This window comes from Argopecten irradians, chromosome 1, assembly GCF_041381155.1.
Source record: "Argopecten irradians isolate NY chromosome 1, Ai_NY, whole genome shotgun sequence".
Classification (NCBI taxonomy): Eukaryota; Metazoa; Mollusca; class Bivalvia; order Pectinida; family Pectinidae; genus Argopecten; species Argopecten irradians.
Window position 1 is genome coordinate 27,283,145 of NC_091134.1, and position 12,237 is coordinate 27,295,381.

Genomic DNA, 12,237 nt, shown 5'->3' on the forward strand with positions numbered 1-12,237 from the left:
TTATGTGTTATCGGTAAACTCATATCGGGTTGACATTTGATGCTAAAATAATGTCAAGTATAAATAGATAAAGCACGGCAAATAAACATATTGCTGTGATTAGTCGTTTTATTGGACATTTCCTTTCGAAGACTATGCCGTGGCTTAGTATTTTTAATGACATAAACGGCAAGATGGCGAGAGGAAAGTGAAAGTAAAAAGCATGCCGACGACAGACACGTAATTGTGAATGCCGTCATGTGTTGATTGCAAGGTATTTACGTTATTTGTTATCGGGAAAATGTCATCTTTTGAGATGGCAAAAGATTTGTTCGAGATAGGCATAGTTTCTGTTGTATTAGGTTTTTACTTCCAGCCACGTGGTCCGTCCCACATTGCTTGTATGGTCAGCAAATGTGTCCAAAAATCAAACTAACTTGTAGCTTGCATAGGCGAAAAAGTAAACAAAACTCGGTAAACACATGTAACCACAATAACACTGAACATATATGGAAGGGTTTTTATTTACAAATATGCATTATCATGATGAGTTTCAAACAGTTACAGCGACAAAAGTTAGAATTTTGTTGTTACAAAGTTATTGTTTTCATAAATGTCGAGTTTCAACGTTTATATATGTATTTTAAACGAAGTGAGGAAAATATTAGAACATTCCGTGCAGTTAATAGCTTGTTTGACAAATTACGTTTCAACACCTCCAAAATGGCGATAGTGTCGTCCAATAGCCCCTAAAAATATTAACAGTCCATCTATAAAATTATTTGCACATTTATAGCCATATATTACGGGTATGTAATGTACAATATATATTGTCACATTGTCACTTGTGCCGGATTAATAAACTCGAGTTAGCTTATTATTATTATATTGGAGCACTGGTTACTTCATTTCTACCTTCAGTTGCTACATCATACTTATATATATACATCGTGTAATTGCACTTACTATGCTATTGAGTTTGGTAAATTGGCGTCAGTATTTATCATGGATACGAATCTCCAATCTTTGAGGAGTTATCTTCGCACCGTTTATATTGTATTTTCCATATTCCAAAGATACTTACTGTATATATCTGGTAATTTAAAAAAATATACTACTACATTTATATTCTGGACGTATAGAAATACAATTTTGTTCATGTATATCATGGAGAGATCGTATTTTAGCTGTAAATTTGTGTAGGGCTTATTTTAGTAAGAAAACATGCCAAATTATTTAAATTGTCATTTAGATGTTTTTCAAAATAAAATTTCAACACAAGTGAATAGAAATCCGAATAAAGCCCGTCCACAAATATCCACGTATATCATCGTATTCGATGCACTCGACTGGGTACATATACACGTGACATAGCTGTCCTAAACGAGTGACAACTACATGTACCAAGGACACACACGTGTCGATGTACATGAAAAAATTGTGTATATTGAAATGTTTTATTAGCTCGTATTGGACATATTTTGGTATCTACATTATAGCTGGCAACACAATTATGTATTACTTCATTGAAACCTTGTCAGGTGAGTGCAGTGTTTATTTTCAATGTGACATTATTATTTGCAATATCAGAGCATGTTTATCTGAGACCAGGTATGTTTAGAATGACGTACGTGTGTCAAGTGTCGTGCTTTTTATAGGAGGTTGGCCAGTGAAGGTTACTAAGCAGCGCAAAAGAAAAATGGCTGCCACTTCCTTATATACGGCTCTGTTATAACTGGGGGATATCTCAAAAACAATTTTCTAAAAAAAAATGATTATATATATATTTATAAAAAATTTAAATGCATGTTTTTTTTAACTAACATCGTCAGGATTAAGTATTAGCTTTTAATGAAGATTAATAAACATTTGTGGAACCACAGTCTATGTATGTGGAAAAATGAGTGTCAAACGTTAAAACAGTTGAACTGCTCACCGTTTACTCGAAACTACCTTCGCTCATGGACGCACTTGTTTTGTGTACCATCGGCCGGTTGTCGAACATAAACGTGTACATGTAAAGGTTATTGCATGGCTTTCGAGTAATAAGGAATTTATTACTTCCGAGCGAAGCGAGGGGGTAATAAGTCCCAAGTGATGAGAAACCATGCAATAACTGACTTACTGCATGCTTCTTAACCTCGAACAAAAAGATAGACTGATTGAAAAATTACACATTTTTCCATCCCTATACCCCAACTCTCCCATTGTTCTCTGTTTTGATTTACCTGTAATTATGCTTGTGGACACATTTCAGTATTAGAGGTTCTTAACTCAATCACATTTTTCCATCCCTATACCCCCACTCTCCCATTGTTCTCTGTTTTGATTTACCTGTAATTATGCTTGTGAACACATTTCAGTATTAGAGGTTCTTAACTCAATCTTATATATCAGTTTGTCATTGTCCGTCGTAAGAAGCACAAGGAGTTTTGCCTTGTGCGGAGAAAAAATTTTTGACTCTGCAAAATGCTGCATCAAATTGTTCTATGGAGATGTGTACCGTATGAAACAATAGGATTTTTATCAAGCTCTGTTCAGCGATTGCAAGAAAAATAAGTAAATGAATAAAAGAAATTGTCAAAAACTTTAAATATAAGTATTTTTTCTTAAAATTAATTCAATCTGCGCTTTTCAAATGCATCATTTGTTGATATAAAGGTTCATGAGGATTCAGTCCCATTTATGGTCAAGTAATCCTGATTGGCCATGAAAGTAGGTTGTTGTGGAGTCAACTGTGGTATCAAGTTATTTATTGGCCACACTTTTCCTTTGTGAGAGTTTGGAAGTATGCAGTAATACCTCTTAATGATAATGAACAATGGGAGAGTGGGGTATAGGGATGGAAAGGTGTGTATTTTTTCAATCAACCTGTCTCTTTGTTCGAGGTTAAGAAGTATGCAGTAAGTCAGTTATTGCATGATTTCTCGTCACTCGGGACTTATAACCCCCTCGCTTCGCTCGGGAGTAATAAATCACTTATTACTCGAAAGCCATGCAATAACCTTTACTCACTGCATACTTCTAACCTCTCACAAAGGAAAAGTGTAGCCAATAAATGTCTTACCACAGTTGAGTCCACAATAACCATTTTTCATGGCCAATCAGGATTACTTGACCATGAATGGGGATATTTCCCCCATTCATGGCCAATCAGGGTTATTACATGACCATGAAAGGGCTGGACATGTGTGCAGTCAACCATGGTAACAAATGCTGTAAAAGAGGGGAGATAATCATTACTCAACTTGTTCTAATGATTAAATAAATCAATAGACTTACTAACCAATGCTGACAAGATTTTTTTTTTAAATACAATGCAATACGAAAATCACATTTATCTAAATGTACACCAAAAAGCTCCATTACTTATTATTTCTATTAATTATTATATGATAGCAACTTCGTATTGTAAGGAAAAGTTTAGCTCCTCATGAACCTTTATATCAACAAATGATATATATGCGTTTTATCAATTGAAAGCAGAGATAGAATTAATTTCAAATAAAATTTACTTATATTTAAAGTTTTCGACAATTTCTTTTTTCATTTACTTATTTTTCTTGCAATCGCTGAACAGAGTTTGATAATAATCCAATTGTTTCATACTGCACATATCTCATAAAACCATTTTGATGCAGCATTTTGCAAAATCAAAGTTTTTATCTCTACACATGACAAATCTCCCTGTGCTCCTTACGATGGAAAATTACAAACTGATGTTTTCACATTGAGCAAAGAACCTCTAATACTGAAAAGTGCTCACAAGAATAATAGGTACAGGTAAATCAAAACAGAGAACAATGGGAGAGTGGGGGTATAGGGATAGAAAGGTGTGTTGTTTCAATCAACCTGTTTTTGTTCGAGGTTAAGAAGCATGCAGTAAGTCAGTTATTGCATGATTTTTTGTCACTCGGGACTTATTACTCGAAAGCCGTGCAATAACATTTACTTTTTATGTATGGGAATCAACCCGTTATATTTTAAGAATTCTTTACTTATTGATTATTAATGTAACTATCCCCATTAGAAAGACACCAAGTGAAGTACGTTTCATAAGCAATCCTAATGTTCATCTTAGCAGAGTTTTGTGAAAGCATATTGGGATTTTAAAAATGAGGAAATAGTTGATTTGTGGATATGTTGGGTGGTATACACGTGAGACTTGTTTACATTATAGTCAGCGTACCTGTACTATGGAATTTGGACAAACCGGTCCGACTTTACATTGACATGAATTCGACATTCTTTGACACCTGCACTGCATGCTTCGCGAGTTCCTACACTTAACTACGTCACTTCCGTAGCTTTGCTTTCTTCTGAACTCTCCAATATGTTCCGGAGAGAGGCCGAAAAGTGTCCATTATGTGGAAGAATGGATTGACTGAGGTGCGAAGCACCGAGTTCAATCCATTCCCTCACATAATGGACACTTTTGAGGCTTCTCTCTAACTTAAAACATACACAGTTTGACAAGTTTTCATTTTCGGGTACCTGTCCATGCTTTTCATACCTTGCATGCGTTCATGCATAGCATGTACAGGTATCCTCAGTACTCTTTCTTACTTATTGGACAGTTTGTGAACTGTCTACTAATTATATAACTGCCCATGCTTTTCTTACTTTGCGTGCGTTCATGCATAGCATGTACAGGTAAGCAATATCAGTTTCAATAAAAAATGTTGTCAGACGAAGAGGATATGTTTTTGACTCAGTCCACATTGTTCTTGATTTAGAAGTAGCAACTTCGCTGAGGAAAACACAATGCCTAATTTCAATGTAAAATCAGATATTATCTCCGATATAAGTGATGAAGAAGAAATGTAGAAAGTTACGTAAGAAGTTGAAGAAAATACAAGATTTACAAAGCCATTAAAGGAATCAGTTTTAGACAACTTGATGAAAATGAAACTTTCAAAGAAAACAGGATAAATCAAGATGGGCCCTTAACGTCTTCGCAACCTGGCAAACAGAAAAAGAAAAGGCAGCTTCTGTAAACAAAGATATGCAAAATTTCAAAGGAAACATACTGGATATGTCCAATGAGTCTCTAAATAAAGCCTTGGAGTTATTCGTAGCTGAAGTGAGAAACAAAAATGGTATGGAATATAGACCTAATACACTATATGAACTAGTTACTGCTTTGCATCAGCTTCCTGTCACAAAGTTTCAAGATTTACAGGGAGCTTAATATTACAACCAAGGATATGTGTCTAACATTGAAATTCTGAAGGGATTCTGTGTATAAGAATATGGATTATACTGAGGTTATGACATATACAAATATGGGTTGTTCCTTCATATTAAATTGTTGAATTCATTTTTGTGTTGGGTATTTTTATTCCATCCACTGCTATGTCTCTTGTCACTAACTGTGCATTATGTGACCTAAACTATCCAATAAGTTGTTACTTATTGGACAGTTCAGTTCACTTAATGGATAGTTAGTGATTATCACAGTACTTTCATTCAGATATTGGACTAACTACACAAAGGATGATATCACAACTATGTTTTAATTATAAGATCATTACATTACTGGATGTCTGTGCGAGCGGACCACCTAGAGCACCTTCCATATATAGCAATCTTATCCCATCAAGGACAATCTTTCGCATTCGTGGTCGGTGAATTCGATTGGATGTTTGTCTTGTCTATTGTAGGTCTTTAATTTAAACGATGACAATTGACAGAAATAAACACCAAAAGAGACACAAAGTGAAAAACAACACATTCGAAAACATTCAAAAGAAACAAAATGAATTAAATCTATCTAGTTAAGAATTTTATTTACGAAAGCTTAGAATATTCAAGTATTGAAAATTAGAGTATATATTAGAGTCTAAAATATATTATGAATTACTTACTTTGTCCGTTTAGTGCTACATATATATAAACAGAACTATATTCATAAACTTCAATATTTGATCAAATAGTCGAGTAGAATTCGACATTTATGTCAGTGTAAAATACGTACCATATACCTTTCGTTGTCGGAAATGTTGAAATAGAAGTTAAAATACTGTGCTGACTTGGGCCCATCGTAAATGATGCCAACTGATAGTTCAAAACTGGAATTCTCTTCGACTCTGTCGGACACGGCTACTACCAAAACGTTAAAGTTGAAAGAGTCTTGGATGTCATCATTGTATGCGATATTGACTATCTGTACAGCACCTGATTCGCCTTTCCAATGTAATGTCTTGTTTATACACGGTATGTTATCTCCACCACCGCCGCCTCGTATCCCCAATACCACCAGTCCATTGTCGACACCCTCTCCGGAATATAGACGTATCGACGTACTGATTTTGAAAGTTTTCATCAATAACTTTGGAACATGAAGGGTCATCATTGCAGTACCTTTTCCATTTTTAGATAATATCTGGCCACTTTGATTCGTGGTGATAACGATATTCTGTAGCTGAAACATCACAGTACACCATATGGATGTTTAAAAGACATCTCATTGACTTTGGAAATAAAAAAGCGTATTCTTTTTATGTCCACATACAGAAAAAAGATCATTCAAACAATATGAAAACACGCTTTTCTTTGGCCAGTCACAGATGACAGTATAAAATATCACCTAACTGCTGCGTATCTACAATAATTTTATTGTTTCAAGGTGTTCGTAAATCGCTTCGTAATCCCGCATTATCTGAATCTGTAATTTAAAAAAGGGTACACACAGTACATGTTTCTGTCCTATTTTGTTCACAAGTTTTAGTGAACCGTCGCGACTGTACAGAATGTAAGCAAACTCTCTTTTCATATTCAACCTATTTGGGATCAGACACTTCTGATTAATCATGCAAATATAAGACCCAAGCAGGCTTGTGATTGTTCAGGTTTTTTCTCCTGAACTGGTTTTAGTCTTACATTGACATCGATGATAATAGTGGATCGAGTAGTAATGATCATAATTACCAATTACAAAACAAAAATATGATGCTCTAACCAAGTCAATTATCTAGACACTAACACAATGGAGTTTCTTAGATATACTAATGAGAAAAACCTCATTGACAAATCAATTTTTTAAGTAATTTTAATATTTTATAATCTGTTCAGGTGTCAAGAGACAAAAATATAACGTCGATACTTACAGAGATTTCACTGACTGCCGTGAAATTTTGTGTAGCCCTCATAGAACCCACTTGGTTTTCCAGTAAGAAGATATTGAGGCCGAACAATTCTCCCTCAGGTGCACTTTGTGCCAGCATTAAACTAACTTCTACGTCAATGGTATTGGCCAAATCCTCACCAGATGTTCCTTCAGTGAATTTATAAAGGCCGTGCATACATTAACATATCGTCAATTGTAATCAGCTCAAGGTTGTTGGGTTGATTTGATTTAAGTTTACGTATAATGAAGTGTATGAAGTGTGTGGGTGTTTTAGGAGGCTGCAGTATGTTCGTATATGCTCGAATATGTTGCCAGGGACACAAAACAAGCTCATTCCACCCGATCATATTGTACTGACAATGGACAAATCAGTCGTCCCACTCCCATTATGCTAAACACTTATTAAATAATTTATAATCATGCATTGGCACTGCATGTACAATTATAACGCTCTGTGGTTAAGTTGTCTAGACATATAACCATAAGCCTTTGAGTGTGCAAATCCCATGTTGGGTAGTTGCCTAGTACTGGTTGCTGAGACGATTGCTTTTCTACGAATACTCCGGCTTTTTTCCACCACCTCAACCTAACACTTCCTCAAACGACATAGGCTGTTAATAGGACGTTCCATCAATCAAAACCAAAATCAATTCAAAAGTGTAGTCGGTAATGCTTGGTTCACACTATTACCGGCAACCACGGCAGCTACAGGGAACATAGTGTAAACCTAGCATAACACTCATCCAAGAGACAAGACGTGAGAAAAGTATTTCACTTTATTTTCGGTAAGTCTTTGTGTAGGACAGACAATTAGGAATCGTTCAGAGCCTACGTATGCATGTATATCAACCAGCTAAATGCTCATGACATGGAATCTCATTTAAACGAAAATAGTTCGCGAGTGACAATTACTCAAAACATTTTTTTCACTTTTAATCAATTTGCGCTTAATGTTCTGATTTAATCATAGTTTTGATTTAATCATAGTTCATTGCGATATTTCATATACAATGGCACTGGGCACAAGATTTCCAACTTATATGAAGCTTTAATATGTTATATATATGACATCTTATATGAATTTAAAAGATAAATCATATACACATGCAGTACATTCCCTTTTGAAGTGTTTTAAAGTTAAATATTACAGACTTATCTACCTTTTGGGGATATGTCTAATAATACTGTGACGTCATTATTTCATAAAGGAAACTTGCTTCGTTTTCTCTAAAAAAAAGATGTTAAACAGATAAATTCACAATCAATAGCTTCCCGCAAGGCCAGATAACTCTTTAATTTCCAATAAGGAATTGATGACAATGATAAAATACGATATTAAAAGCAGTGGTTAAGCAGTCTTACCTTTACTTGGTAGGTAGCCGAAGTCTAAAATTACAAATTGATCACCCCCATGACATAGAGTACTACTGGAGTTCAATTCAGTTTTTGTAGATAAAATGTCTTTGTAATTCTCTCCAGCTCTAAGACCTCTAGCTGAAGCTATTCTGAGCAGTGGATCATAGCTAGCCAACTCCAGTAGATAGGAGGATAGAGGGTTTGGTAGCATCAACTCAACAACAAGCCGTTTTATACTGTTCACGGGGAATTCCTGATCATGAGCAAGGATGGAAAACGATGATTCCAATGAAGTAATCTGTAATTAGAGATTTATAAACAAAAGTCTTAAAAGAGAAATATTTTTTTTTGTAAACCAAAATAAAAAATGAAAAGAATGTCGATGGTATAGAATAAACGTCGGCAAATGCAGAAATAAGTTTGAATTCAGGAATAAACGTGATGCGGAAAATGATATCAATGTCCAGTTACATGAACATTCCTTAACTTGAAATTCCCCTTCGCAAAGCATAACTAACAGAAGTTAAGAAAACATATTTTAAAAGTTACGGAACCGTTTACGTTAAGGGATTCCTTAAGTTTAAGGAAGGTTCATGAAACTGGGTACAGATTTGAATTGTCGCAAAACAGCATATGCACATGCATGTATATCATAGTTACATGGAATTGTACATCCCCGGTCCCAAGTGATCGTCGCACTGTCGCTTACTTGTTGATATTGTGACGAACACCTGTAACCGAGGATAGGAAATGCACAACTATCGAAATTAGGCCGTGAGCTAGGAGAGTCCCACATGCACCGCGAACCAATATTTTTTCTGAACCCTTATGATGACCCGTTGATCACAAATAAAAATGTTAATATTGGATATGCGGGGAAGAATTTCCGGTTATGACGTCATAAAGCTGATCGCCATCTCGAATTTCACTACAAAATAGTCATAACATAGACATTTTCCCGCCGGATTGGACAAATATTTATCAAAATGACCACACAATAACAAATACATTTCTATATTACAGGACCAAATAATCTATTATATGTAGAGATTTACATGTAGTGAATGAAAAAAATCGGATTCTGAGCTAAAAAATCGTTGTTTTTTTTCTATTTTTTTATTTGACCTGACACAGCAAAAAGGTTTCAAAACAGGGAACTATTATTCCGATTCTTACCTTGAATCAGTCAGCACAAAACGAAAAATAAACACTTCTTTTCTTTCACTTTTTCACAGAGATAAACTAAAAAAGAAGTCTAAAAAGTCTATTTTTGTATTTTTATATTTATTTCTGGTAATGGCAAGAACAATATTTTCTCTAAGACTTACGTGTATAGGGAATAACACGAGAGATGAGGAGATCATCAGCGACTCGTCTTCTGTCACAAGTGTTGCAGTTACGTCACGAGTGGCGTTGTTTTGGATTCCTGTTACATCTGCCATCAGGTAATCAACAGATATCGTCACTAAACAGTGGGCACAGGCTTTGTCAGTGGCATTTGAAGCTACACCATCACACGGCACATTACCGAAATAGAAGACACCTTCATTGCTAAACTGGGCAACCTTTGATAAAGTCGAAATAAACATATTTTCAGAATGAAAGGCAAGGCGATGACAGGTTACATGTCTTTTTTTATCTCATATGTATGCATGTTTCACAATGGAAAAATAATGTAATAAATTCGATAGAATTTGATTATCGTTATGTTCACACACCCCTTATTGGCATCTCATTGGTAAATTCCCACATCTAACGATTCCGATTGGCTTTCAACTATAACTTTGGCCTTTAAATTGCATTTAAAATAGGTAATATTTTACGTAAAGTATAAACAGAACATAATAAATATTCTGTATTTGAGTACGTACTATGTTTATGGCGGACAGATATGATGATGCGATATGTGGCGTTTACCTTCCCTGAATATGACGCAAAATAATATGACGTAACTAATATATGGGATAAACAGGTTCTCCAACCCGTGACTGTTGTCAATCTGATTTCTCGTTAGGTTTATAAACATAATAAGAAACAGTCACACGTTGGGGAACCTAATTTTATGTAATATTAAGCATAACCATATTCAAATGGTCTGTATATTTTGGTTTTAATGTTTTAATATATATATAATTTATGAACATTTTTCTGATTGTTTATTGGCACGGCGATTAAAAAAATGATCACTTTTGAGTATGACACAAAGAAAAACTGTCCTGTTTTATAAAGGATCTAGAAAATTAGGATAGAAGTATAATCATAACGTTTATCACAACATGTATCGCCTATTCATTTTCAAAGCATTACTTTACAAGTTAATGCTTGATTACACCATCACGTGTTGACATAATACGGATCTGAAACTAAACTAAGAACAATACCATAAAAACTGACGTTGATCTTGATACTTCAGTGTAGTAATGAAACCATGCATTTAAGACAAATCGACGTACATATCTTTCAGATTTCGTCCAGCACATGTCGACTTTGAAATCTATCAAAATGTCATTAGTATAATGCAACTTGCTGGCATTATAAACCAAAACAAGTCCCCATTCAAGTAAGTACCTTACTTATCGCGGATGCTTCATACAGGACACAACTACAAGACATTAGGAGTTGAGTCCATGAACTTTCCATATTTCTATTAAATGCTTTGATGGTTAATTACTTACAGGTCCAACTTTCGTCATAATCGGCTGGTAGTTTCCTGTGGTGACTGCTATCATATTGGCATCTAAATGTGTGACAGACATATCTCTAGGTGTGGTGAGGAGCACCGACGTGTTCCCGATAAGTCCTTGTAAAACGTAGAACTCGTACAGTAGAGTTTTCACCATCCCAGGATGTAAAGCCATATCAACATCACCGGTACATATCTTGAACTGGGAACAATACGCGGTACCGTTTACTACACAATGGGTAGAACCCATAACCCTGTCCACTGTAAGGAAATTAAAAACATTTATATCCACGATCTGTGTTGAATACAGTTGAATTAATTGTCATATGTCCTGGGGATAATGGCATACCTGGTTGGACAGGTCTCCTTAAAGCTGACAATGCAAGTTAAACAGTTTTTAATTGAGTTTTAAAAAAAATATCAGCTTAAACAGTTTTTAATTGAGTTTTAAAAAAAATATCAGCTCACATGTATATCAAGAATCCTTTATGAGACAACCCCCTATCGAGGTCAGCCATTTTTGTTTTTCGCTCTGTCTGTATGCGGTTCACCGGATAGCGCGTGAATCGACACACGTCGGCTCAGTTTATACACGTACATGCACACACATTTCAGTGGACAGGCATAACGACAGTAAGAAAATCTGACTGCATTTTCCACGTTCATAATGAAATATTGGTATGTTAATATATCATTTCGTGTTTGAAATTGTGTTTTCCATGTCGAAAATTTATTTAAGAATATATTGGTATTAAATATAAACATATTAATCCATGTTTGACGGAATACTTTTGTAGAGGCAGGTGTACCTCTTCCAATTGAGCCATTGGTTCCCTTGTCCTTTTATAGTATATAGTACACATATATACACAGCAGACTTTCTCACAACCTACGTTACAAGTCCCTGTGGTAACACACCTAGCAGTTGTCCACTGTGTATCACTTAATGTTACGTAAAGAAAACACTTACCTATTAAGGTATTTAACCTATTAACAACAAGGGCGATGGAATACTGACAGAACAATAAATTAGCTTCAGTGTTAGGCAACATATTATAAACCTAAAATCACTGGAAGTTATTATGAAACC

At 35.0% G+C, this 12,237-nt stretch overlaps 1 protein-coding gene across 1 annotated transcript in view; it reads right to left on the reverse strand.

The window, feature by feature from the left end:
- Positions 1–12,237, reverse strand: part of LOC138320944 (uncharacterized) — a 36,542-nt gene that overhangs the window by 4,413 nt on the left and 19,892 nt on the right. The window contains exons 4-8 of the mRNA XM_069264310.1: positions 11,140–11,408; positions 9,793–10,029; positions 8,471–8,762; positions 7,089–7,255; positions 5,957–6,403 (exon numbers count right to left, since the gene is read on the reverse strand). Coding sequence (XP_069120411.1) covers positions 5,957–6,403; positions 7,089–7,255; positions 8,471–8,762; positions 9,793–10,029; positions 11,140–11,408 — 1,412 coding nt within the window. The remainder of the gene's footprint in view (positions 1–5,956; positions 6,404–7,088; positions 7,256–8,470; positions 8,763–9,792; positions 10,030–11,139; positions 11,409–12,237) is intronic.